This window comes from Oryzias latipes, chromosome 22 (assembly GCF_053564925.1).
Source record: "Oryzias latipes strain Hd-rR chromosome 22, Olatipes_Hd-rR_3.1".
Classification (NCBI taxonomy): Eukaryota; Metazoa; Chordata; class Actinopteri; order Beloniformes; family Adrianichthyidae; genus Oryzias; species Oryzias latipes.
Genome location: NC_136258.1, coordinates 15,869,440 through 15,894,476, shown reverse-complemented (window position 1 = coordinate 15,894,476; position 25,037 = coordinate 15,869,440). Strand labels below are relative to the sequence as shown.

The 25,037-nt window shown below is 44.3% G+C and overlaps 1 protein-coding gene across 3 annotated transcripts; it reads left to right on the top strand.

Moving 5' to 3' along the window:
* eif2ak4 (eukaryotic translation initiation factor 2 alpha kinase 4) lies at positions 1–25,037 on the top strand. 3 transcript variants are annotated; one of them, XR_013653206.1, is made up of 39 exons: positions 1–435; positions 549–664; positions 7,585–7,687; positions 7,773–7,946; positions 8,026–8,106; positions 8,373–8,509; positions 9,078–9,178; positions 9,251–9,408; positions 9,554–10,092; positions 11,229–11,344; positions 11,847–12,001; positions 12,093–12,526; positions 12,606–12,678; positions 12,762–12,851; positions 12,931–13,053; positions 13,141–13,245; positions 13,345–13,408; positions 13,516–13,595; positions 13,671–13,772; positions 13,854–13,904; positions 13,981–14,217; positions 14,473–14,548; positions 14,822–14,943; positions 15,183–15,232; positions 15,404–15,572; positions 16,120–16,236; positions 16,314–16,379; positions 16,457–16,627; positions 16,707–16,841; positions 16,925–17,032; positions 17,295–17,423; positions 19,860–19,946; positions 20,119–20,231; positions 20,315–20,373; positions 20,568–20,671; positions 21,432–21,500; positions 22,005–22,049; positions 22,797–22,934; positions 24,623–25,037. XR_013653206.1 is itself a non-coding variant. In XM_023951832.2 (39 exons), exons 1-39 carry the CDS (start codon positions 316–318, stop codon positions 24,678–24,680), a joined length of 4,953 nt encoding a protein of 1,650 aa, XP_023807600.1. In that variant the 5' UTR covers positions 1–315; the 3' UTR covers positions 24,681–25,037. The 3 variants fall into 3 exon arrangements, 2 of the variants coding, with proteins under 2 accessions (XP_023807600.1, XP_078797049.1); XM_023951832.2 differs by having other exon boundaries at positions 22,819–22,934; XM_078940923.1 differs by lacking the exon at positions 1–435 and adding an exon at positions 6,533–6,610 and having other exon boundaries at positions 22,819–22,934.

Below are 25,037 nucleotides of genomic sequence, written 5' to 3'. Positions count from 1 at the left end.
GAGGCAGGTCCTGCAAAAACATGATGACGTTTCACATGCGACACAACAGTCTGCTCTTGCAACAGCCACGCGCAAAATGTAGCCTAGTTAGTTTCATTTGAGAGCCTCGGGGGAGAAAAAGTAGATATATTCATCTAAAAGTTGTTCCGGATTGTTATTATAACCTTCACAGTGTGAGTTTGCAAATGGACGTCGAGGAGAGGTGCGTTCGCCTGCAGGAGAAGACGTGAAGCGAGCGGCTCCGCTCTTCTTCCTCCTCTGACTGCTGCTGAATGAGACACGACCGTGGAGCTGCCATGTATGTAGCCGAGAAGCATGAGTAGTCAGGACAGTCAGACAGACGACTACGCGGTGCAGCAGGAAAACGAATTAGAGGCCCTTGCGTCTATATTTGGGGAGGATTTCCATGATCTTCGGAGCAAAGACCCCTGGAAGGTGGAAGCTTGTTTGCAGTGTGTGCATCATGGGTGGTGGTGGTGGGGGGGGGAAGTTTGATTGTGATGTACTAGTAAGAGTGGTATTTATACCCCTAACTTCATCTCATGTAGGTTAAAAGGCCTCCCGAGGTCTATCTCTGTCTGCGGCCCAACGGGTTAAACAATGGCCAGGAATGCTACGTGACCGTGGACCTGCAGGTGAAATGTGTCCCCACTTACCCGGACGTGTAAGTACTGATCTGTGATGACACGCGAGTTTTTGTGGGAAATGGTGACTGTCTGATTAATATATAGTCCATCTGAAACAAATGTGCTTCTTAATTCATCCTTTAATGATAATAGGTCCTGCATTCCAGAATGAGGGGCTTTTATTTTGAAAGATTCAGCAACCCTCTATAGACCCCCCTAATAATTTCCCTCTAAACAACTCGAAAGTTTTTTGATAAATTTCTGCAAAAGAAGTTTCATAAAGTTTTTTCCATTTAAAAAAAGAAAAACCACATATTTATTTCATACAGTTTTATGTTTTGAGTGTTAGTCCTTAATAATTCAATTCCTCAAAATATATTTTTTAATTGTTATATTAAAATCTGAAATCTTCTTTCTCTTTCGGCTTTTCCCATCAGGGGTCGCCACAGCGAATCATCCTTTTCCACCTCACTCTATCATGAACATCTTCTACCCTAACGTTAGCCAACTTCATGTCCTCTGTTAAGACATCCATATATCTCCTCTTTGGCCGTCCTCTTGCCCTCCGGCCAGGCAGCTCCATCTCCAACATCCTTCTACCAATATATCCACTATCCCTCCTCTGAACATGTCCAAACCATCTCAGTCTGGCTTCTCTGACTTTGTCGCTAACACAGGCAACATGGGCCGTCCCTCTGATGTACTCGTTCCTTATCCTGTCTAACCTGGTCACTCCTAAGGAGAACCTCAACATCTTCATCTCTGCTACCTCCATCTCAGCCTCTTGTCTCTGTCTCACTGCTACCGTCTCTAACCCATAGAGCAGAGCTGGTCTCACCACTGTCTTGTACACCTTTCCTTTGAGTCTTGCTGGCACTTTTCTGTCACACAACACTCCTGACACTTTCCTCCACCCGCTCCAACCTGCCTGCACTCGCCTCTTCACCTCTTTTCCACAATCCCCATCACACTGAACTGTTGACCCCAAGTACTTAAACTCCTGCACCTTCTTCACCTCAGTCCCCTGTAACCTAACGCTTCTACCTTGATCCCTCTCGTTCAGACACATGTATTCTGTCTTACTACGACTGACCTTCATACCTCTTCTTTCCAGAGCAAACCTCCACCTCTCTAGCTGTTCCTCCACCTGCTCTCTACTCTCACTGCAAATTACAATGTCATCCGCAAACATCATTGTCCAGGGAGATTCCTGTCTTACCTCGTCTGTCAGCCTGTCCATCAGCATAGCAAACAAAAAAGGACTCAAAGCTGATCCTTGGTGTAGTCCCACTTCCACCTTGAACTCCTCTGTCTGACCTACAGCACATCTCACCACCGTCATACTTCTCTCATACATGTCCTGAACTACTCTGACATACTTCTCTGCCACTCCAGACGACCTCATACAGTACCACAGCTCCTCCCTCGGCACCCTGTCATACGCCTTCTCTAAATCTACGAACACACAATGCAGCTCCTTCTGACCTTCTCTGTACTTTTCCATCAACATTCTCAAAGCAAAAATGGCATCAGTGGTGCTCTTACGGGGCATGAAACCATACTGCTGCTCACAGATCTCCACCTTCTTCCAGGCTTAGGAAGAAGCCGCCTCTGAAAGTGTCCAACCCACAGCAAAATCTGATCGAAAAGAGGCTGGCTGTGGGCGCCTCTGAAAGTGTCCAACCCACAGCAAAAAACTGACGGGGATGCCCTGCCTCCAGACTCTGAGCGTTTCCCACCGCCTCAGTTGAAGTCAGACTGTTCACTTGGCCAGCCTACCGATGAGCTCGTGAGTGAGTGAGCCAGAGGCCGCCTCTGAAAGTGTCCAACCCACAGCAAAAAACTGACGGGGATGCCGTGCCTCCAGACTCTGAGCGTTTCCCACCGCCTCAGTTGAAGTCAGACTGTTCACTTGGCCAGCCTACCGATGAGCTCGTGAGTGAGTGAGCCAGAGGCTGCCTCTGAAAGTGTCCAACCCACAGCAAAATCTGCCGGGGATGCCCTGCCTCCAGACTCTGAGCGTTTCCCACCGCCTCAGTTGAAGTCAGACTGCTCACTTGGCCAGCCTACCGATGAGCTCGTGAGTGAGTGAGCCACACGCAGATCCAGATGTAGTGTTGGCAGCAGGTTCGCGCACACCACGAGCATGGAGTCTGACAAAAAGGCCCCGCAGAAGGAGCGAGCGGCGTTGCCCCACAGGGAATCTAACACCGCCGTGGTGCGAATGGTGGAACTCCCCACCGACAGGAGAGCTCTGTTCCTCGCGTTGGACACCGAAATGCTGCACGACGACGAGACGGTCGAGCTGGCTTTTCGGGCTCTGCCGCCCTGCGAAAGGTCTTTGGTGCAGCTGCTCCTCTACCTCACCTATTGCTGCAAAGGACAAGTCCTCCAGTTGACCTTGGAGGACCCGGACTTTTCGAGCATGTCGGCCCCCGTCAGGGAGGACTTTGCGCACGGAAGGCTTTTCTGTTTCGTGTTGGACATGAACGGGGGCGACTCTCCCGGAATTTCTAGCTTTGTGGCCGCTGGACGCGAGTCGGGTAAACGTCGCGGTCGCGAGGACGGCGACCCGGCCGAGTGCGTTTACGGCGGTGGTCTACTGCGTTTCGTGGAGGCGGACGCGAGCGTGTTCCGCAGTCCCGGGGCGAGCGGAGACGAGCATTCCGACACCAGTGTGGACAGCGAGCCTGACGAGGGCGATGACGGCGACGAGGAGCCACACGACTGGACCGCCATCGACTACGAGCTTGGAGAGGAGGCCTACAACGCCTTCATGAGACTTCAGCTCGTCAGGCAGAAAGCTGTGTCGCTGAACAACGCTATGATCGTCATGAGAGACCCCAAGGGAGAACTGAACCCTGCGTTCGAGTGGTTAGACATTCGCAGCGATACGCTGAACCCCGACAAGATAGATCGGAAAAAGGTCAAGGAACTGCAGGGCTCGATGTACGTGCCCGCCTGCCAGGGCGGAAAGCAGACGACCGCGCTGCCCGAGGCGATCACCGGTCTGACGCTGAAGTCCCTGGCCGAGGCGATAGGGAGGATCACGGACACCGAGAGTCGGGACCAAGGCAAGGAACTCTTCGAGCGCCTGGTCTCGAGGCTCGCAGAGGACAACTGGAGAAGGCACAAAGTGGTGCAGAGGTACAGCTCGAGCATCCCAAACAACGCAAGATTCTTGGAGGAGGTGAGAGCCTTCACGCGAGCCCTCGCGGGCGGGACAGCGCCCCAAGTCTGCGTGGGTAGGCTCCTGGTGTTTAGGTACTCGATCGAAAGGCTTATAGACAGGGACAAACCCGACGCCTTCCTGAACTCCATGCTCCACAGGCACATGCCGGTGACGAAGCCTCGCATCTCGAGAGCGCTGCGAGAGATCAGGGCCAACCGCAGGACCCGGCACCTCGCTCGGCTGTTGACGGGCGGCCGCTGCCACTGCCCCTGCCCCCGGCCCGGCCCGGCCGTCGACCAGGATCGTCGAGGGAGGAGGTGCCGGGAAGACTGTCAGACTGCGTACGCGTGCTTCTACAACGTGTGCGAGCAGCACCCCTTCTCCGTGAGCAGGTGCGACTACAACCATTACTTTGCGCACCTGTACCCTCACCTGGGAAAACTCGAACGCCTGAGCAAGGACATGAAGACGAAATACGGAGGACACAGGCACTTCGAGAGCATAGCCAACATGGTCTTCGACATCCTCGCGAAGCGCCGTTCCTCGCACGCCGACGCGCTGTACGCGGGGCTCCGGGACCTGATGGGAGAAGGGATGCTCAACTCGCGCCTGTCTCTCGGCCGCGCTCTCCCCGACATACACGAGGAGCTGTGCCTGGAGTTCCCGGCTGAGGACTACTACGACGACTACGCCGAGGACCCGCGCTCGCTGAACCCGGTGAAGGTCTACGACCACGCGCTGGTGCGCTACATGTTCTCTGACAGCCTCCAGGTGGGCAGGCTATTTCAGGCCTCCACCACCTTCAACTACGTGGTGACCAACACCGCGCCCAGGTACACGATCGAACGGATCATGCTGTTCAACGTCACCGGGCCCGGGGAGGGCAAGAGCTACGCCAACAACGTGCTGAACTGCCAGTTCAGGCAGGTGAAGGGCTGCATAGAGACGCTCACGTCCTTCACCCCGCAAGCTTTCAAGTACAAGCAACAGAGGAAAGCTTGCGTGGTGATGATAGACGACGCTCACATCACCCACGAGAAAAACCTAAAGGCCCTGGACAAGGAGTCCAGCGTGATACCCAACACGTTCAAGAACCTGCTGGACACCAGCGTCTTGGAGAGCGACGTGGTGGGCAAGGACGCGTGCAGCGGAAAGGTGGACACCGTGAGGTATCACGCGGTGCACAACTGCGGGTTCGTGTGGAACACCAACACCCTGGGGTTCGTGAGCGGTACGTCATCAGGACCGACGGCCTTTCCGCTCTTCATCCTTTTCAGAGCCTTCCTAACCTCATCCTTTCCAATCTCTGCTACTTCCTGCTCCACAACAACCACATCTTCCTCCCTTCTTTCCCTGTCATTTTCTTCGTTCATCAGCTCCTCAAAATACTCCTTCCATCTTTTCTGTACACTCTCTTGGGTTGTTAGCACCTTTCCCTCTCTGTCCTTAATCACCCTTATCTGTTGCACGTCCTTCCCATCTCTGTCTCTCTGTCTGGCTAGCCTGTACAAGTCCTTCTCTTCTTCCTTTGTGTCTAACCTGTCATATAGCTCATCGTAAGCTTTCTGTTTGGCCTTTGCCACCTCTCTCTTCACTCTACGCTGCGCTTCCTTGTACTCCTGTCTACCTTCCTCAGTCCTTTCTACATCCCACTTCCTTTTAGCCAACCTCTTCTTCTGGACGCATTCCTGTACTTCCTCATTCCACCACCAAGTCTCTTTACCGTCTTTCCTCTTTCCAGATGACACACCTAGCACCTTCCTACCTGTTTCCCTGATAATCTCTGCTGTAGTTTCCCAGTCCTCTGGAAGCTCATCCTGACCACCCAGGACCTGCCTCAACTTCTGCCTAAATTCCTCACAAGTTTCTTCATTCTGTAGCTTCCACCACTTGGTCTTCTTTTCTGTTTTCCCTCTCTTCTTCTTCCTGACCTCCAGAGTCATTTTACACACCACCATGCGGTGCTGTCTGGCTACACTCTCTCCTACCACCACTTTGCAGTCATTAACCTCTCTCAAATGACCTCGTCTACATAGGATGTAGTCCACCTGAGTACTCCTACCTCCACTTCTGTATGTCACTCTATGTTCCTCTCTCTTCTGGAAGTAAGTGTTGACTACAGCCATTTCCATCCTCTTCGCAAAGTCCACCACCATCTGTCCCTCCAGATTCCTTTCCTTCACACCAAACCTGCCCATCACCTCCTCATCACCTCTGTTGCCCTCACCAACATGCCCATTAAAGTCTGCTCCAATAACAACTCTCTCTCCTCTGGGAAAACTCTCTATGACCTCATCCAACTCACTCCAGAATCTCTCCTTCACTTCTAACTCACAGCCAACCTGTGGCGCATACCCACTGACTACATTCACCATCACCCCTTCAATTTCTAACTTTAGGCTCATCATCCTGTCTGAGACTCTTTTCACCTCTAGAACACTGTTTACAAACTCCCCCTTCAGAATCACTCCTACCCCGTTTCTCTTCCTATCAACACCATGATAGAACAGTTTGTATCCTCCTCCAATACTACGTGCCTTGCTGCCCTTCCACCTTGTCTCCTGCACACACAGTACATCTACCTTCCTTCTCTCCATCATGTCTGCCAGCTCTCTGCCTTTCCCTGTCATTGTGCCAACGTTAAGAGTCCCTATTCTCAAACCTATGTTCCTGCCTTTTCCCTTCTCTCTCTGGCCACGGACCCTTCTGCCTCCCCTCTTTCTTCCACCAACAGTAGTCAAATTTCCACCGACACCCTGTAGGTTAACAGCATCGGTGGCGGTCGTTGTTAACCCGGGCCTCGACCGATCCGGTATGTCTAAAGTGTGGATGATTCGCATGGTTATTTTGGCAATTTTTACGCCGGATGCCCTTCCTGACGCAACCCTCTCTATTTATCCGGGCTTGGGACCGGCACAGAAGTTACTGGCTTGCAACCCCTGTGGCTAGATTATATTAAAATCTGAAATGATAGCAATTATTTGTTAATTTAAAAAAGTACAATAAAGTTCAAGTTTCACTTTTTGAAATGACTGATAAATATTGAACTTTCTCACTACATTCTCGGTTTTTGAGACGTACATAAAATATCATTACTGCAACTTTAAAAACAAAAAGTCTTATTTGCATCCAGGATGCAGCTGCACACAATAAAGAATTTTCCTAAGTAATAAATTGAATGTGGACCATAAACATATTTTCCTTTTAGTTTTAAAGTAGACTTGAATGCTGTAGATTTTGTTTAAAATTTTATTTACACGTAAAAAAACCTGATATAGGAAAAAAATTAGATACATTCTTCAGTGAATTAAAGTTGTAAGATTGGATGTTTGTTGAGCATGTTTAAATCAGAGTTTAAGACTGTCTGTGTGTAAATCTCTTTAATAGACATTTTTCCATGTTTTCTAGTCATATATGTTTGAATTTACTCACTTTTAGTGCAATTCAGACGTATGCTTTTTATTTTATTTATTTTTAAACGTAAATAAAAATAGGTTTATTAAGTATAAATCTAATAAATATGAACATTATACAAAGAATATCCATGAATCCACTGTGTTCTGATGATTACACCTCAGATGATTTAAAAAAAATAAAACATTTACAGAAATTTTCAAATGACAAATGAAATATAAGAGAATTTGGAAGGAATGTGGATGCAAATGGTGCAGGGATTTCAAATATTTTGGCAGAAATAGGCTATGGTTTTAGAGTAATTCAAATCAAATATCTAGATTGCAGTTTTAAACGTTTCTTTTTTTTTTTTGCTGCTATTGCTATCATCAGGCCTCCAGAGCTGGAACTGAAGAACGCCAAAGGTCTCTCAAACGAAAAACTGCAGAACCTCCAGGATGAACTCACTAAGCTGGCAGCAGTACGATGTGGGGAGGTGAGGATGCCCTGGAATGCATCTTGATAACACTTTTGCACAAATTATTGTTCATTATTTTGGTAATGGATCTACTTGCTCTCAGGTGATGATTTACGAGCTCGCAGACCATGTCCAGGGGTTTTTGAGCAAGCACAACAAACCTCCATCGCGCTCCTTCCACGAGGAGATGCTAAAAAACCAGCGGAGGCAGCAGGAGAAACAGGCCCTGGAGGAGCAGCAGAGGATGGACCGGCAGCGCCAGAAAGAGGAGGAGATGGTCAGGATGGAGGGGAGGGGTAGAATAGTCTTCTGTGCTCAATCTCTAAATGAAACTTTCTGTGGATTCTTTCTTTTAGGAAAAGGAAATCATGGCTGTAATCCAAAAAAGAGAAGAGGAGAAGCGAGAGGAGAAGAGAAGAAAGGAAATTGCCAAACAGGTGTTCTTCTTGGAGATTATTCAGAGGGGAGATCGAAACACTTCATCATTGATCATATCAGCCTGTTCTGCTCATTCATTCAAATATACAGATGTGTATTAACAAAGCTGTTGCAGAAACTCCCTCAGGCTATAAAATGTCCCGTGATCCTGGTAGAAAAACCGTGAAACCAGAGCAAATGTATTCTATATAATCTACTAGGAAAAGTGGAAGAACAGCTGCAGTGTATTGACCTGTTCTACCTTTCAACAATTTCCTAACCACAGGAGCGTCTTGAGAGCATAGAGTCGGTGTCTGTGTTAGGAAAAAGTCCACCCAGTTCAGGTGGAACTGCTGCTGAACTAACTGAAGCCAAGGCAGCTGCTGGGAACCAGCGACGAACAACCTCAAGTTCACGCCACAGGTACAAGATCCGCAATCTGAGCATCTTCGTTAGTGGAAAACAAGTATTTGAAGCAAAAGAGCCTTTAAACGCTTACTTATTGTTTTTTATAAATGACATGAAAAAAGGAGGCAAAAAACCAAACAATTTATTGATCATACTCAACTTTTTAATTATGTTATATATCAAATAATAAGAGGACTAAAAAAGTATTAAAGTCATAAAAGATTTTTTCCAAATTCATTTTCATTTTTTTAAATATGTCTAGAAAATGATAAAAATGATCAAATTTTAATTTGTTTTCCAAGGCGCTTTTGTAAGTAGTTATTTACAAAATACAGAGTAGTTTTTTAATTGCTAATATTTTTTTAAGTATTCAATCTTTTTTTATGAATTTTTTTTTTTTTATTATTTTGTGTTACTAACTTTACTAACCCTTAAGAGGAGGGGTTTACCAACCCCACTTTTTTAATCTAATAGTCTAATGGAGATAAACTATTAGAAACCCACTGAGGTTTCTCTAAATCTCAGTGGGTCTAAGGTATTGTTTCTGCTTTAACCCTGTAATTCTTGTGTTTTATCCTACCAGACGCGACACAGTAAACGACGACGGGCTCCGCCCACAGGAGCTTCTGCACTTTCACAGCAACACTTTAGGAGAGCTCGTCGTCCACAAAGGCAAATGTTTGGGTGAGAGCCGTCAGTGCTGCGGGTTTGCTGCTGAAGCCACCACAGAGAAGCTGACGTCCATGCTCCTGACAGGTGAAAGCCAGCGCCTTGGTCGTAGCGTTTACTGCGCTTTTGAAGCCAACTCTGGAGAGTTTTCCGTCCTCTATGAGTGGTCGTTGCGCTGGAGCAAGAAGATGGGCAAGTTCTTCACCAGCCAAGAAAAAGGAAAGATAGAGAACTGTAAGAAGCAGGCAAGTAGAGAGGAAAATGTTGGAAATTTGTATGTGGAATTGTGTCTTTAGAGCAGAAACGTGTGCTTCGTTGCTACTCAAAGCCTCTATAACAAATTCTCCTGAAGCTTTGACATGCTTCTGCTTTTGTCTGAAAACTTTACAGATCCATGCAGCAGAAAATGAGTTTAACTCCCTCCTGCGTCTCAGTCACCAAAACTTGGTTCACTACATGGCGCTGAGCTCCATTGAGAAGGAAGACTGCCTCACCGTTCATCTGCTGGTGGAGCATGTGCCAGGAACCAGCTTGAATCAAAGTTTAGGTGCTGACTCCCCGGTCCTTCTGGACAAACTCTGCCACTACGCGGCACAGCTGCTGTCTGCCCTTGACTACCTCCACACCAACTCCGTTGTCCACAAGCATCTGGGGGCCTCCAGCGTGCTGGTGGACTCCGAGGGCACCGTTCGCTTGACAGATTACAGCTTATCGAAACGGTTCTCCGACATCTGCAAGGAAGACATTTTTGAGCAAGCCCACGTTCGTTTCTCTGAGGGCGTGGTCATGCCAACAAAAACCGGCAAGAAGGGGGATGTGTGGAACTTGGGGCTGATGCTGCTGGCTCTGAGTCAGGGCAAAGAAGTGATGGAGTATCCAGTGACGGTGCCGGCGAGCTTGCCTGCTGATTTCCAGGATTTTTTACACAAGTATGCATGAAAAGGGAGTCTCACTGCATTTTTACTCTGCGGTAAAGCTAGTTACAGTAAAACGATTTATATAAAAATGTGTTATTGTCTCTTAAGGACATTTACAACTTAAAAATATATAGATAGGTGCAAAACAAAAAAAATAAAATCCAACTTTAGCAGATGCAAAAACATTCATAAAAATGTTGCACTACAAAAGGCTGGTAAAATTTCACAGTCCTGTTTTGATTAGGACTTTAAAGCAAATGTAAAAAGATTGAAAGTCAACTGATGTTCTTTATAATCTTTTTTCATTATTAGGTTATCGGAGTAAGGCTGCACTATATGAGGATAACTCACGATTTACGATATTGGTGATCAATATCGCGATGACGATATAATTTGCGATACATGAACAAATGAGAAAAACAACTAAATACATCATTTCCATTTCACTTTAACAGATTAATTATAAAAAAAAGTGTCAACATAACTTAAATTATAATCCAAATGAGTCTTGTCTACATAGGAAGAGAACATCTACCATAAAGGAGTCCATCCGATTGGTCAAATGCATAAAGGAATTAGTTTGATTCATTTAATACTTCAAGCTGGTTTTAGCACATTTAAGGTTAAATTATTTTGCAATCTTTGGCGACTTTTGTAAAATGCGTATTGCAAAACTTATCAGTTTCACACCAATGCAGCAATAGGGCTGCATGATAAATCGTAAATTTATTGTACAGGCCTATTGCTGCATTTGTGTTTTCTTTACTAAAACAGAAAAACTCAAACCAGCTGCAGCATTTTTAATTTTCTTCTAACAAGAAAAAAAGAGGAAAAACAAAAGACAAAACATTGATTTATGTGTTTATCTGCTTTAAATCCAAATCAGAATTCCAGGACAAGACATAGATCCTGCCAACACCTATTTGTGCTTTTTTTTGGTGTCAGTTTTGCATTTTAGAAAAGTGATATAAATAAAAAAAATTAAAATGTATTTGTGATAGGTTTATTAAATATTTCGTATCTCAATATGAATTTAGCCCCTCCTCCAACTATAATTTATTATCATATTAAATATGAATTTAGCAAGACATATAAAAAGGACTAAATGCAAAAATCAAACACGGACTGTGATCTTCGTTCTCTTTCAGATGCGTTTGTCTGAATGATGCTGAACGCTGGACGACTCAGCAGCTCTTGGACCATTCCTTCCTCAAACCTCCGTTACCTAAAAACCTCCTGCACTACCAGGAAACCAGCCCAGAAGGTAGAAGCCATACAATTTTAACGCAAATGATGTGATAAATCATTTATGACCAGGTATGACAAAGCTGAAAGGAAACATTTTTGGCACATGCTTTAGATTTTTTCTCCAGCTTTTGTCCAAACATCAAGTTTTTGGCCCGTGCAAAATGTAACCAAATTCAATTAAACTTTATTTATAAAGCATTTTTAAACACAAAGTGCTTGACATAATAAAGCATCTTTCAAACTTGAATATCATTCTGACAAATGTTGAAAATAGTGCCATTAAAAAAAGTCAAATCTCTTTTGCACCGCGACTGTTTTAAACTAAAATGACTTTACTTCAAGTCTACCTCGTCCTTTTAAACACGATTAAATTTTTAACATAACAAAATGCTTTAGTGAATAAAAATGGGAAAATGTTCATAAGCCAGTAAAAGACAGAAACTAAGCGATCAAGGAACAGTCCAGCTCTACATATTTTCTTTTGTAAATATACAAATCTGTTTTTTGTTCTGTTTCAGATCTAGCGGAGGACTTTGCATCAACCGTCATCCCACAAAACCACATCCTCAATTCTCCCTTCAGCTCAGGGTTGCAGAGACAATTTTCCCGTTACTTCAACGAGTTTGAGGAGTTGCAGCTCCTTGGTAAAGGTGCCTTTGGTGCTGTCATTAAGGTGAACTACACTGTTTTTGTAATTCAGATTTTTTTTTGTTTACATATGTTTACATTGAAGTTTTGCTCCGCTGGTCATCTTTTCTGCGCAGGTCCAAAACAAACTTGATGGCTGTTATTATGCAGTGAAGCGCATCCAGGTCAATCCAGCTAGTAAGCAATTCAGGCGGATCAAAGGCGAGGTCACGCTGCTGTCGCGCCTGAACCACGAGAACATTGTCCGCTATTACAATGCGTGGATTGAGCGCCACGAGCTGCCCTCCACAGGCATCCCGAGCAACTCGGACAGCTCAGAAGCGCAGAGCCCAGCTGACCAACATCCAAAGAGCAGAGCATCACCTCAGCGCATGAATGAACTGGGTCTGCCAGACAACGTGGAGGACATGGCGCCGCCTCCTGCCCTGTCCAGCTCTGTGGAGTGGTCCACCTCCATTGAGAAATCCTCCAGCGCGAAGTGCAGCGGACATCAGTCAAGTGATGAAGACGAAGATGAAGATGATGAAGATGTATTTGGAGCATCTTTTTTGTAGGTTTTTTTCCCCCAGCCTGAACTAAGACTCGTGTTTTGGAAGAGCTCAAACTCCTTAAACTTGTTTTCTATTTAGGCCTTCAGACAGCGACTCAAGGAGCGACATCATCTTCGATAATGGCGATGAAAGTGCTGATGAGATGTCCCAGGTTTGAACATTTTCACCTCATCCTCATTCACTTTGTCAGATCGTGACTCATCCAAGAGCCGACTTGGTTTTTTTTTCCTCCAGGCTGAGAAGAGCGAAAGGCCGGCGACCGACACGACGGAGAGCTTAGACTCCGATCGGCAGCTGTCCATAGCGCATTACTTGTACATACAGGTGAGCCTCCTGTTCTCCATTCACATTTACCACTTGGCATCTCTGCTGTGTTTTTAACAGACTTCTGTTTCCCCGGTAGATGGAATACTGTGAAAAAAGCACTTTAAGAGACACAATCGATCAAAGTTTGCACTTGGACCAGAACCGACTCTGGAGACTCTTCAGAGAAATCCTGGATGGCCTTGCTTACATCCATGAGCAGGTTTAGACTTCATTCATGAATATCCAGATGAGCTTGGACAATAATTTGAAGCCTTGTGCCTCAGTATTGTGATTATTTTTCTTGTAGGGCATGATCCACAGAGATCTGAAGCCAGTCAACATCTTCCTGGACTCCCAGGACCACGTGAAAATTGGAGACTTTGGCTTAGCTACAGATCATCCTGCTAATGTGGTACAAAGTTTAAAAACTTTAGCCCAGCTTAGTGTTTTTGTAAAACTTTATTGTAACTCTAAATTTTTAGGTTTTTTATTTTTTATTTTTTTCTCTCAGGCTGCAGGGAAGTTTGAGCTGGAAGACAGTGGCTCTGCTGCCGTTCTTAAACCGGACCCAACAGGTACTGAAAATACCAGACAGACATACAGCTCTGAGTTTCAAAACCTGTGGCAGCTGAATGACAGTCACTCGTCTGGCCCTTTAAATACCTTTTGCATCACTGTTCAGGAAACATGACAGGGATGGTGGGCACAGCCCTTTATGTTAGTCCAGAGGTTCAGGGAAACACCAAAGCCACTTACAACCAGGTAAATTTATCTCCTACAAGTTTACCACAGCGTGTCTACTTCACTCCTTAGCGCCTCCTATTTATCATTTTGCAGAAAGTGGACCTGTTTAGCCTGGGCATCATCCTGTTTGAGATGTCCTACAGGCCGATGACCACTGGCGCAGAGCGGATTTCTGTCCTTGGCAAGCTGCGAGTGGTAGGTCAGGCAGACAATTGGAGCTTCAAACATGTCCTGGATCTGAATCCTTTTAAGCTACAGTCTCTTTGAACCCTGCAGGAACCCATCTCCCTCCCAGAAGATTTTCCAGCGTATAATCAGGGAACACAGGTGAGAGTGATTGCAGCTTTTTTAATTTATTGTGTATTAAAGTAGCATAGCTGCAGTTTTCCTTTCTGTCTTTCAGAGAAAGGTGATCGAGTGGCTTCTAAAACACGACCCAGCCCTTCGGCCCACCGCGCAGGAGCTGCTCAAGAGCGAACTCCTGCCACCTCCTCAGATGGAGGAGTCGGAACTGCATGAGGTCCTGCAGCACACCATGGCTAACATCAACGGCAAAGCCTACCGCACCATGGTGGGCCAGCTTTTTGCCCAGAACGCCTCACCAGTAATGGATTATACCTATGATATAGATCTGCACAAGGTGATGCACAACCTTTAAAATATACCAGTGACCTTTTTGATTTTGTGTACTTTTTTCTCTGTTTTTAGCATGTCCAGATCAACAATGAATAGCACAAAAAAGTCCGGAACTCTGATCTTTTTCTAATCTCAACCTGCAGATGTCACTATAGGCACGCAAACATCTTTCTCCATTAAGCTCTACAAGAGAGTACGGTGCCCTTTTTCATGCTTTTAATGATCCCTCACAAAGGCTGTTTGTTTGCTTTCCCTTCAGGGCAACTTCAGCGTTAACACTGCCAAATTGCAGCAGCATGTGTACGAAACCATCACCAGGATCTTTAAGAAGCACGGTGAGCACACTGCCGCGTTCAGTATGCACGAACAAGAGTCTTTGTTTACTGTCCTCGCGCTGCCGTCTCTCCGTAAGCCTGCTTCAGGTGCTCCAGCTTCTGCCCCAAACAATACACTCACTGTTAGGAGTGCAGATTTCTGCAATGGTGTTGCCTTTTTTCCCCGTTTTCCTGATGGCGTGCAGCTGTGCTTGTTTATATCAGCTCGCATGCAGCTGTGGGTGGAAGGATCTTCATGGAGATGTTCTATTGACGGCTGATGTTTGTCTCCAGGTGCCGTGCGCCTCCAGACTCCTCTGCTTCTGCCCAGAAACAGGAAGTTGTACGACGGCAGTGAGCTCGCCTGCTTCATGGACCACAGCGGCATGCTGGTCACACTGCCCTATGACCTTCGAGTGAGTTCATTACACACACGCACGTCCACACCAGCACTAATCACTCATCTGTTTGCATCAGCAAATGCAAACACTTCACAGTGTGAGGCTGCAATCAGCAGCCGCCTCGAGATCCTTAGGCCTCAGGAAACCCTGAGGACTAAATGGTTGTTTCCAGTCTGTGATTGATTACAGACCGGTATGCACCGACTTCACTGTCATTAAAAATGCCCAATACTTCCCCTCTGCCTTCTCTGTAGATGGCGTTTGCGAGATTTGTGGCCCGCAATAATATAGCTCACCTGAAGAGGTAAAGTTTCTAAAGTGTTTATAATCACTAAAATTTGCTGTTTACATGCAACTCTGGAAAGAACAAGTCACAATGTGATTATATTAGCATCTGTGAGTGTCAGAAACGAATGATCATCAGGACCACTGCCCTTTGATTGCCAACCGCTTTCTGCTTCCTGTTTATTAAAAGGTACAGCATCGAGCGTGTGTTCCGCCCAAGGAAGCTGGACCGTGCACACCCCCGGGAGCTCGTGGAGTGCGCCTTCGACATTGTCACGCCCGTCACCAACAGCTTGCTGCCTGACGCAGAAATTATTTACACCATCTCGGAAATAATTCAGGAATTCTCAGCGTTGCAGGTGAGACGGCGCATGCTTTCCAAGCTCCGTGTTTGTGCTGCAGCTTCCTTCTGAACAGCTTGTCATCCGATTGCCATCAGCAAAACTTGACCTTTTGTTGTTTTTCTGTTCCAACCCCCCCGCCGCCCGCCTGTACTTCCTATCTGAATTCTTAACATACCAAAGTGTTGGCAAGCCTCGCTGATTTACACTGTATTTATTGTTTATGTTGTAAATCTGTTATGCCAAGCTTTGTCCGGTTACTTCCCTCCCTCCTGGTGCAGTCCATTTCCTGTCAACATTCATCCCTGCGCTGCGTCAGTCATCCACCCCGAACCCAGTCAACCTTGAGCCCGGGCCCTGGGTTATCCCTTTTATAGATCCCGTTTCTGATCTTCTCCTCTGCCCTGCTGTTTGTCTGAGAGCTTTTAAGAGTACGTCCAGGACAGAATGAGAGGGCAGCTGGACATAGTGGTTGTTATTCGCAGACTCTTTATTGCGCGGTGGTGCCATTTGGTATTGACTGTAATTGCAGCTGAGTGGGTTAAAGGTGTGTTTGTGCCTGCAGGAAAGGAACTATAACATCTATCTGAATCACACCAGCTTGTTGAAGGCCATCCTGCTTTACAGCGGCGTCCCAGAGGACAAACTAAGCCAGGCCTCCAACATTCTCTGCGACGCCATGGTCAGTGCTGTTCTTTATTGATGGGATTGTATCAGTAAACATAGAGGTGATCTTTAATCTCTTTGTTTTTGACTCAGAATGAAAAACTGACTAAACGTGAGGTGGAGGCAAAGTTCTGTAATTTTTCGCTATCGAGCAGCAGCGTAAGCGTCCTCCTGGTTCATGCACATATTTTAATTTCACACATGCTCAGTCATAACAGTTTGGCTTCCCTTTTCAGCTGCAAACGCTCTACAAGTACATAGAACAGAAGGGCAGCCTGCAGGAACTGGCACCGCTGCTGGCGTTGCTCACCAAACAGAAGACGGCCGTCACCCAGCTCGCCAAGCAGGGGCTGAAGGACCTGGAGGAGCTGATTTTGCTTCTGCGCAGACTGGGCGTGAAACTGAGGGTGAGTCTCTGCACAGACAAATGAAAATGAGGTGATTTTACAGGCTTCCTTCTCAATGCAGGTGTTTTCTTCTCATTAGGTGGTGGTTAATTTGGGCCTGGTCTACAAGGTGCAGCACCACTCTGGAGTCATTTTCCAGTTTGTGGCTTTCATCAGGAAGCGGAAGCGAACTGTCCCAGATATAGTGGCTGCTGGAGGACGCTATGACCACCTGGTATGTTTGAATCTTTTATTCTCTAACAAGCTTTCCTGTATTGTAACATTTCATTACTATATCCTGTTTTGCTTTCCACATAGATTCTGGAATTCCGAAGTCCGACTTCGACGATCCCAGTGCCGAATGCCGTGGGGGGCAGTGTGGCTCTGGACAAAGTCTGTGCAGCCATAGCCAGCATGGAGGAGCCAGTGAGACAGACACTCTTACAGACCTGACTGTCCTGATTACTGTAATGAAGGCGCAGCAGGCTTAGTTTCATATTTAATAACGGCTCTTTGCAGCCGTCCGCCGCCACACGGCTACTTTTAGCAACTTTTTAATGACTATGATCACTGCAGCTATTAACTGCATGGAGTCAATTTCTATGTTTTGAATCCAGACAGTTTGATTAATTTATTGCTATTATTTTTATGTTGCTGAATGTTTTTTGTCTGTTTTTCTTTATGTCAGGTAATGGTGAGCTCTTGTGATGCACTAGTGGTACCAGTAGGACACTCTTCCATGTGCAGAGCTATTAATGTCGTCCAGAAATTGTGGAGCAGCGGCGTCTCTGCAGACATCACCTACGATTTCTCACAGGTCAGCATGTTTTTCAAAAATTTTCAGGTAGTTTCTTCTGCTTTTTCTGTCCTTGACTTATCTTGAAATACTGATGTATTTGTTCCCTTCTTTTGCTGTTGCATTGCTGACCACTTTAGTTACAAACCAGAGGAACAAAACTATTACAAATTGCACAAAAAGGGAAATAAACAAGAATAAACAGCGCATGGAAAACTGCTAAACTATTGGAAATACCATAGGAAGCAGCTTCATAAATGCAGTTGTTTAACATTTTCATCAGTAGCTGGAGTTTCATGGTTTTTTCCATGAATTTGAAGCCCTTCGTTCAGTTTGTAATTTTGAACATTCATGACAGTGTTAAAAAGTGACACTTTCTTGTATATAAAGTTCTGTTTAAAACAATCGAATCAATTAAATGATGCAACACACTTCCTTTGTCAAATCTTTTTTCTCTAAGCTGTAAAATGTAAAAGTACTTTTATTCCCTGCCATTTTGTCTTGATGTATGAAATTTTAGAGTTGATAGGATTTTTCTATTAAGAGACAACTGAAATTCTTATATCTAGTAGATTAAGCAGAATCTGCTTTGAGGTTCTTTTTAGTTCACTATTTTGTTATGTAGTTAAAAAAGCACAATCACAAGTATGTGTATGCAGGCTTTTATAAATGAGATCTGTCTCAATTCAACTACCCTTGTGCTATCCTAGTCACTTTGACATTGGGAGTTGGGTCATCGAGACCCACTAGACAGTGCTCTGAACCTTTTTTCTTCAATGATTTGTGATCTTCACTGGTGTCCATGGATTACATGAAATCCTTTTCACCTTTATCCTCCTTTGTCATGGTAGGGAGAACACGTCGATGTAAGGGTCGGGGCATCTGGACCCCATAGGACAGCACAGGGGCTATTCATTGTACAATTTGCCTATTTATTAACTTCTATTTTTGACTAAAAAGTATTGCTTCATTTTTTAACACATTTTTAAAAAATAATTTGATACTCTAGTAAACGTCTTAAATTCGTTTTTGCTAGATACATTTGTTTGCTTCTTTAGTTTCTCCTTGACTGTTTTACGTCGGTTTAAGGAAATATGACAGAGAATCTGAGTTCAGGTTTATCAAACACGATGAAGAGTTTCAGTCAGGATCTGCTCAAATTGGGTTTCCCCCTGAATCCGACATTTTCTATATCTCTGACAGTAGAAGCTTTTGTGTTAAGCAGGTGACTTCCTGATCACACACTGCCCACATGCTTCTGCTCCTGCTGTAAGCTCAAGCTGGATTTCCGTTGTTGGGAAAAGGCTTGTTTTTTCAGCAGCAGACTCAACGTGGCAACATGAGAAATGGTAACTGAGCTATGGTTTGTGGTTACATTTCACTCACACAACCTCTATAAAATACACTTGAATAAATTCTTCTAAATTATAAACTTGAGAATACCTGAACTCAAAGGAATTCCTCACAATAAAAGCATCCAAAAGGCCGAGCTTTGGTTGCAATGTTTGACCTTTGCTGTGTTTGTGTAGCGATGCTTCCTGTCTCGGCCCATTTCAATGCCCTCCTGTTTTTTTTCTTTCTTCTATTGTCTTAATTTTCCACCTCTGCGCTTAATGCCTGCATTTATTTTCCACTTTTTCCCCCTGAAGTCCACAGAAACATTTTGGAGGCTTTGAGTCTTGCTGAAAACAAGCCAAATCATCACTAAGGGCTTTGTGATCGTTTGTTCAACACCATCTTTCTACTCCTTTACCCATGATCTCCCCCCTCCCTGTTAGACTTTTGTTAACACTCCTCACTTCTTTGGAGGAAAGATCAGAGCCCCAAGAGATGCTTCCGTCTTTCAGCTGATCATCTGCCCGTAAGCCGCTGCTTAGCTTTGACATGACCTCATCTGTCGGTGGGAAAGTTGGGAGAAAGGAGGAAGTGTGAGGGTTTGCATCATGACACAGCAAAGTGCACACTGCTGGCTCTGTTCTACACCCTCGCTGCTCACAGGAGCCAAACCAAAATGAACCAGAAATGAAAAACTCTGCAGACACAATCGCGCTCAGTTACCCTATCCTGATTGTGGTTTCGATCTGGGCTCATTGCCTTCCTCTCTTGATTCGAACAAGTCTTTTTTTATTTGTTTTATATGTTCTTTTTTTCCTCAGCAGTGTCTGCTCACTTTCTGCAACTGGATCACTCACAGAGGAAATACAGACTTATGACAGTTAAATTATGTAATTTGGGTTCAGTGAATTTATAACCCTTCATTAATTCATGGAACAAATCACACTGTAAAACTTGCGTAAGGCGGGGAAAGCTGTTAAGCGGTTTCCAGTTCTTAGAATTCATCCCACAGTAACCAGCATGTTTCATGTCGAAATTGTGAGAGCAACAGGAACTGGATTTCAGTTTGGCGTGAATTTCTGACCCAAACAGTTGAAGTGTTTTTTTGCTTTGTGTTTTCAGTCCCAGGAGACGTTGGTGGAGCACTGCAGGCTGGCAGGCATCACATGCCTGGCCCTCGTGTCTGACAAAGAAGGAAACTATGTGAAGGTGATCCAGCCTTTTCAGTCCTGGCCTCAGACAAACACAGACACCTCAGATGTTTTGGATGTTCAAGGCCACAAATAACCTTGCAGTTTTGCATGATAGATCCCTAGCAGTTTCACACAGCTCTGTGAAGAGCTTTCTGGACTCACATGTTAAAGTGATCTCCATCTCTCAGGTGAAATCCTTCGAGAAGGACCGACAGTCTGAGAAGCGAATTCCAGAGTCGGACTTGGTGGACCACATCATTCAGAAATGTCGGACCAAGTTCTTTGATGAGAGAAACATCAGGTAGGGAAATGTTTTTGTAGGCGCTGCTCAGAGCTCTGGAACCGGGAGATCCTCTTACTAATGTTGCCCTCCTGCCAATGCAGAGAAATGACTGAAAGCATGAGCCTTCAGAACCCCAAAGGATCGACCCAGAACTGCACAGGTATGCCGACCCACCTCTTTCTCTGGAATTTTTCAAATGTGAGTAGCAGACTTCTCTATCCTGCTTTTGAGGAAAAACTGAAGAAGTGTAAATGTTACATTTTGTTCCACAAATGTCTTACAGAACATACAGTATAAGATAAGAGTATCGACTTCTGTACGTTACCTAACCTTCAACTGCATAATCTTCTGCAGGCTCTTCAGAGCCTCATGGGAGCAGCAGCACAACCAACATGAACGTGAACGTCATTAGTCCGGAAAAGGTTTCTGCAAGTGCCAGACGGCGCTATGAGACTCAGGTCTGTGACGCACAAACAGGTTTCAGCTGAGATGTTTTTTGTGTGTGTTGTTGCATCATGCTTGGAACCGTTTTTAGCAGATTTGTCAGAACGGGGCTCACCTCACAAGAGAGGGAAGCAGTAGAAGGAAAAGCCTGCTGATTGGAGGACAATGTGGACACCCGCTTGCTACTTTACTCATGGAAACTTACAAACTGGTTTCTAATGAACAACATCTTTCTTTTTTTTTGTATTGTGGCTACAAGCTACAATCTGCAGGCTACAAGCTTCCTGCTCCACTCCATTCTGATGCATCCACTTGAAGACAAATAGATCCATATACGTCTTTGTTTTCCTCATCTGAGCTGGCATCTGGCTCAAAGCTGTACCGCTGGATAGCTCCAATATTGCTCCCCATTTTTGTTGCACCGGCCATGTTAGCAGGAGAGAGTGTAAAGGGAGAGCTGTCAGTTATGGTTGATGGGAAGGGGGGGGGGGGGTCGCACACAAACTGTCCTGCCCATAATTCAGAAGCAAATTTCCAATCAACTCCTGCTGCTCTGCAGAAACTATGTCCTGGAAAACAACACAGACAAGTTTTTAGATTTTGGCAAAAAAACAGCAACCATTATTAAAAGACCACTGCTTTCCTCCTTAAAATGTTTATTATTTAAACTTTCAGCCTTTGCAGAGATTGTTTTTTTCCAGCTGTTTTTATTTCATAGGAACAACTGTTACTCATGTCTTCCTTTATGTCTTTGTTTTTTTTCTGCCTTTGCAGATCCAAACTAGACTGCAGAATCTCAGCACCAATTTACAAAACAAGAGCAATGACATTGAGGTTCTAGCAGTAAGTTTGTTTCTGTTAATATCTTCCTTTCAGTCAGAGGATCAGGATTTTTGTCTACTTTTATTTGTTGAATCAGAGAATGGAGTTAAGAACCGAGAGGAGCCATGCTAAGCTCTGGTACTGGTGGTCAGATGCTTCTGAACCATAAACACAAAACAGAAGGCAGACGCTGTCGTGGACATGAATAAATGTCCTATTAGATGGTTAGTTTGTGGTTGTAGAGTTGTGGCTCCTCATTTTCCTGCTTCTAATGTTGCTGGTAATTCCAATTGCATTTCTAAAATGTGTTCACATCTGGACTGCATCTGCGGTGCAGCGTAGACCTTATCAGAATCAGCGTAATGCTGGGGAGACCTCCTAGTCTTTAATGCTGCATGAATCAATATGGGAGGCGTTTGATCACTTTTGAACAGTCGCTCGTGAGCTTTTCATGTGATTATCTTTGATATTTTGTTTAGTTTATACTGTTATAATCTCAGTTTTGTTACCTTTCTTTTTCCACAGGTTGACTTGCAGAAGGAAATCTTGATCAACTTCCTGTCTCTGGAGGTTTGTTCATTTATAGCTTTGTAAAAAGCACAGTACATTAATAAATGTTCGCACACCGGTGACGGCTGTCAGGAAGGAGGAAGGGAAAGAACAGCCTGGGGAGGTCAGCCTGCTAGACAGGAAGAGGGAATCCCGTCTCCTTCCTTTCATGATGAGGAGCGAAGTGAAGGGAACTCCCGCTGCACTTTCCAGTGGCCTGAGAGTCCAGGGACACTCCAGTTTGGCTCCCCTTTCTAAAAAACAGCCTGTGCAGTGCAGTTAACAAAACACATTTTAGGTGTTAATGATCACATTCCTAACATGTGACCAAGGCTTTTTAGCTCATAAAAGTCCCAGGTTTCCTCCTGCAAAGGCTAATTATAAAGCAAAGAAATCCAAAGAGAGCTGAAAAATGTTCTTACCGCTGCAGTTAAATAAGCAAAGAGCCCCCACTCCAGAAATGAACGGCCCACCAATGCAGCAGCACATGCGATAATGACGGTACGTTCTGCATTTGAACCCTCAGTGTGGGTTTCTCGGCAACCCTGAGTTTTAAAACGGCTCAAAAAAACAATTAAACCTAAAGGCCGTCACTGTTCTGCCACAACAGGTGTAAAAATGTTTAGATCATATTAATCTAAATGCTATCTGCAAAATGCGACTTTTCTTGTTAATTTCTATTTAATGTCTCCAGGATATTTGGGGGTTATTGTGTTTCATGTTCCTGTTTGATATGCATTTTTTTTCTTCCTTTTAACTTTTTACAAGGTTTGAACGTTTTATTTTCTAGTTTGAAAGCGAAGAACAGTTCAACAGCAGCGTGAAGACCCTGTTGTCTCATCTCCCAAAGCAGCGCTACCTGAAGTCCATCTGCGACGAGATCCATCACTTCAAAATAACAAAAAGGTCCTTTTTTCTTAGTAGCTTTGTTGTAACAAAGGAAAATTGTTTTTATGTGATCAAAGTCACTTGAAAATTAGGAAACGGAACAAGTCAACCAGCCAGAGTTGCCACAGCAGTTCAATTTTATCATGTTAACTTAAAACAAAATACAATTTATTGGTTTCTTCCAGACCTAGACAGAAAATTGTGGTTTCTGTGTTTTTAGCATGTTCTTGTGGCATTTTGACGGAGGACAGATACGGTATACAGAAAATTAGGCTCAAAATTTCATTTATGTGTATTTTTGTATTCAAATCTTTGTAAATCAGGAAATTGTTTGATATGTAGAAAATACTCTGGGCAAGCCACAAGCTCCCTGCTCCATTCTGATGCATCAACCTGTAGACGACTAGATTCATGTATGTCTTTGTTTTTCATTCGAGCTGGAATTTGGGGATGTTAGGTTGGGGGTGTGAAGGGCTGTAAGCTAGCAGTAGAGTAAAGAACTATGAGGAAGAGGGTGCTGAAACTATGTTAGAGAAAATAACAGTGGTTTTTAGATTTGGGCTAAAATTGGCATAATCATAATTAATAGACATCTGGAAACAATTTTATAATAGGTAAAAAGATGATTGGTGTGGCACTTTCCATTAAATCTATTTAAATAAAACGCTGAAACATTTCATGGCGTTTTAAAAAGTCTGTTTTGAGTTGCAATAAGTGTTAACAAATGTACATATACGTTTTTCATCTATTTCAAATTATCATAAAATATTTACAGTTTTGGAATCAGATGAATAATGAGGCTGGATTACACTTCACGAAATAGTGCAAAGAAATGAATTATGGGAACACAGATTTATTTGAATATGACTCCACATGTTCATTCTTTCAATCCTACTGGTTTCTTTCCTCTTTGAACTTTTTTTTAAATAAAGCTTTAGAGCAAAAGGTTAAATATGTAAAAATAATGAAAGAAAGCTGCAGGCGAGCTGACTCTCAGGTGTGACTGTGACAATCAGATCTTCAAAGAGAGTTGTAAAATGTAACCTCCGAGCATATAAATCCTCTGCTGATCCTGTTTCTTGAGGAGCAGAGAAGGGAGGCCTTTCTGTCTTATTTGGTCTTGTCATGCCGGGCCTGTAACGGCTCTTTGACTGACGTTCCTGTTATTGTGGCTCTGATGTTATGAGTGACCATTTAAAGCTGCCCTGTTAGGCATCCAGTCCTTTTTTGCTGTTTTAAAAATGAAAGCTCTTTCTTGAGAAGGCGACTAAGGGGTTTTTCCTAGGTTTTATTTTCCAGCTGTTTTAAAGCGACAGGATCAAATTTTTTCTGTTACCTTTTATTTTGAGACACAACTGCTGGTATTCATGCCATCCCATGTGCATATGAGTTACCACATGTTATACTTTTGGTGTTCAGTTGGTGTAAGAGCTCATGTATGGACAGCAAACCTGCGTGCAGTTCGTCCTGATTAAATTTTTTATCCTATTAAACAATTCTACAATTTATAATGTTGCATCACAGCTTCCCGTCCTCCTGAAATAGACTCCCGGTGGAGTTGTTTCCTCATATTAAACAGAACAATGTCCCTGGAAACTCTCTGGGTTGACTTGAATTGATCTAATTTTGAAATCTTCCATTTGGAAATACTTTCTTTTTCTTTCTCTTTCTTTTGTTTATAAATAGCACATGTTCTTCTCTTCCAGGGTGGCTGTGGTTGTACTGTACAGCTACAAGGATGACTACTACAAGATCCTCCTGTGAGCATTGCAGGGATCCCAACGGACCAGGAAGTATTTCAGTTCGACTTGGACTGAACCAAGTCTCAAAGGCGGCTTTTTTTTTTTTTTTTTTAACCTTTAATCTGTGAAATCGGATGGACAATTTCATTGATTTCTGCTGTTTTGGATTCAGGTGTTGGAGCCAAATTGTACTTCCTTCCAAAGAGACTTCTGACAGGTTCTGGTTTGGACATGGTTTTCATTAGACTCTTTGCCTTAAGGCAACTCTACAGTTTGAAAGAAAAAGGGCTTTTTATTGAAGATTACACCACAATCAGGGGAATGTTACTTTTCTATTAGCAACACGTTGGATAAAGAGAATAAAAACTCATTTTTCTCA

Coding starts and splice junctions, on each gene's coding strand:
- eif2ak4 (XM_023951832.2), top strand. CDS start 316: ATGAGTAGTCAGGACAGTCAGACAGACGACTACGCGGTGCAGCAGGAA. Junction 14,549..14,821: donor CAGGATCTTTAAGAAGCACG/GTGAGCACACTG, acceptor GTTTGTCTCCAG/GTGCCGTGCGCCTCCAGACT. Junction 16,237..16,313: donor ACATTCTCTGCGACGCCATG/GTCAGTGCTGTT, acceptor TTTTTGACTCAG/AATGAAAAACTGACTAAACG.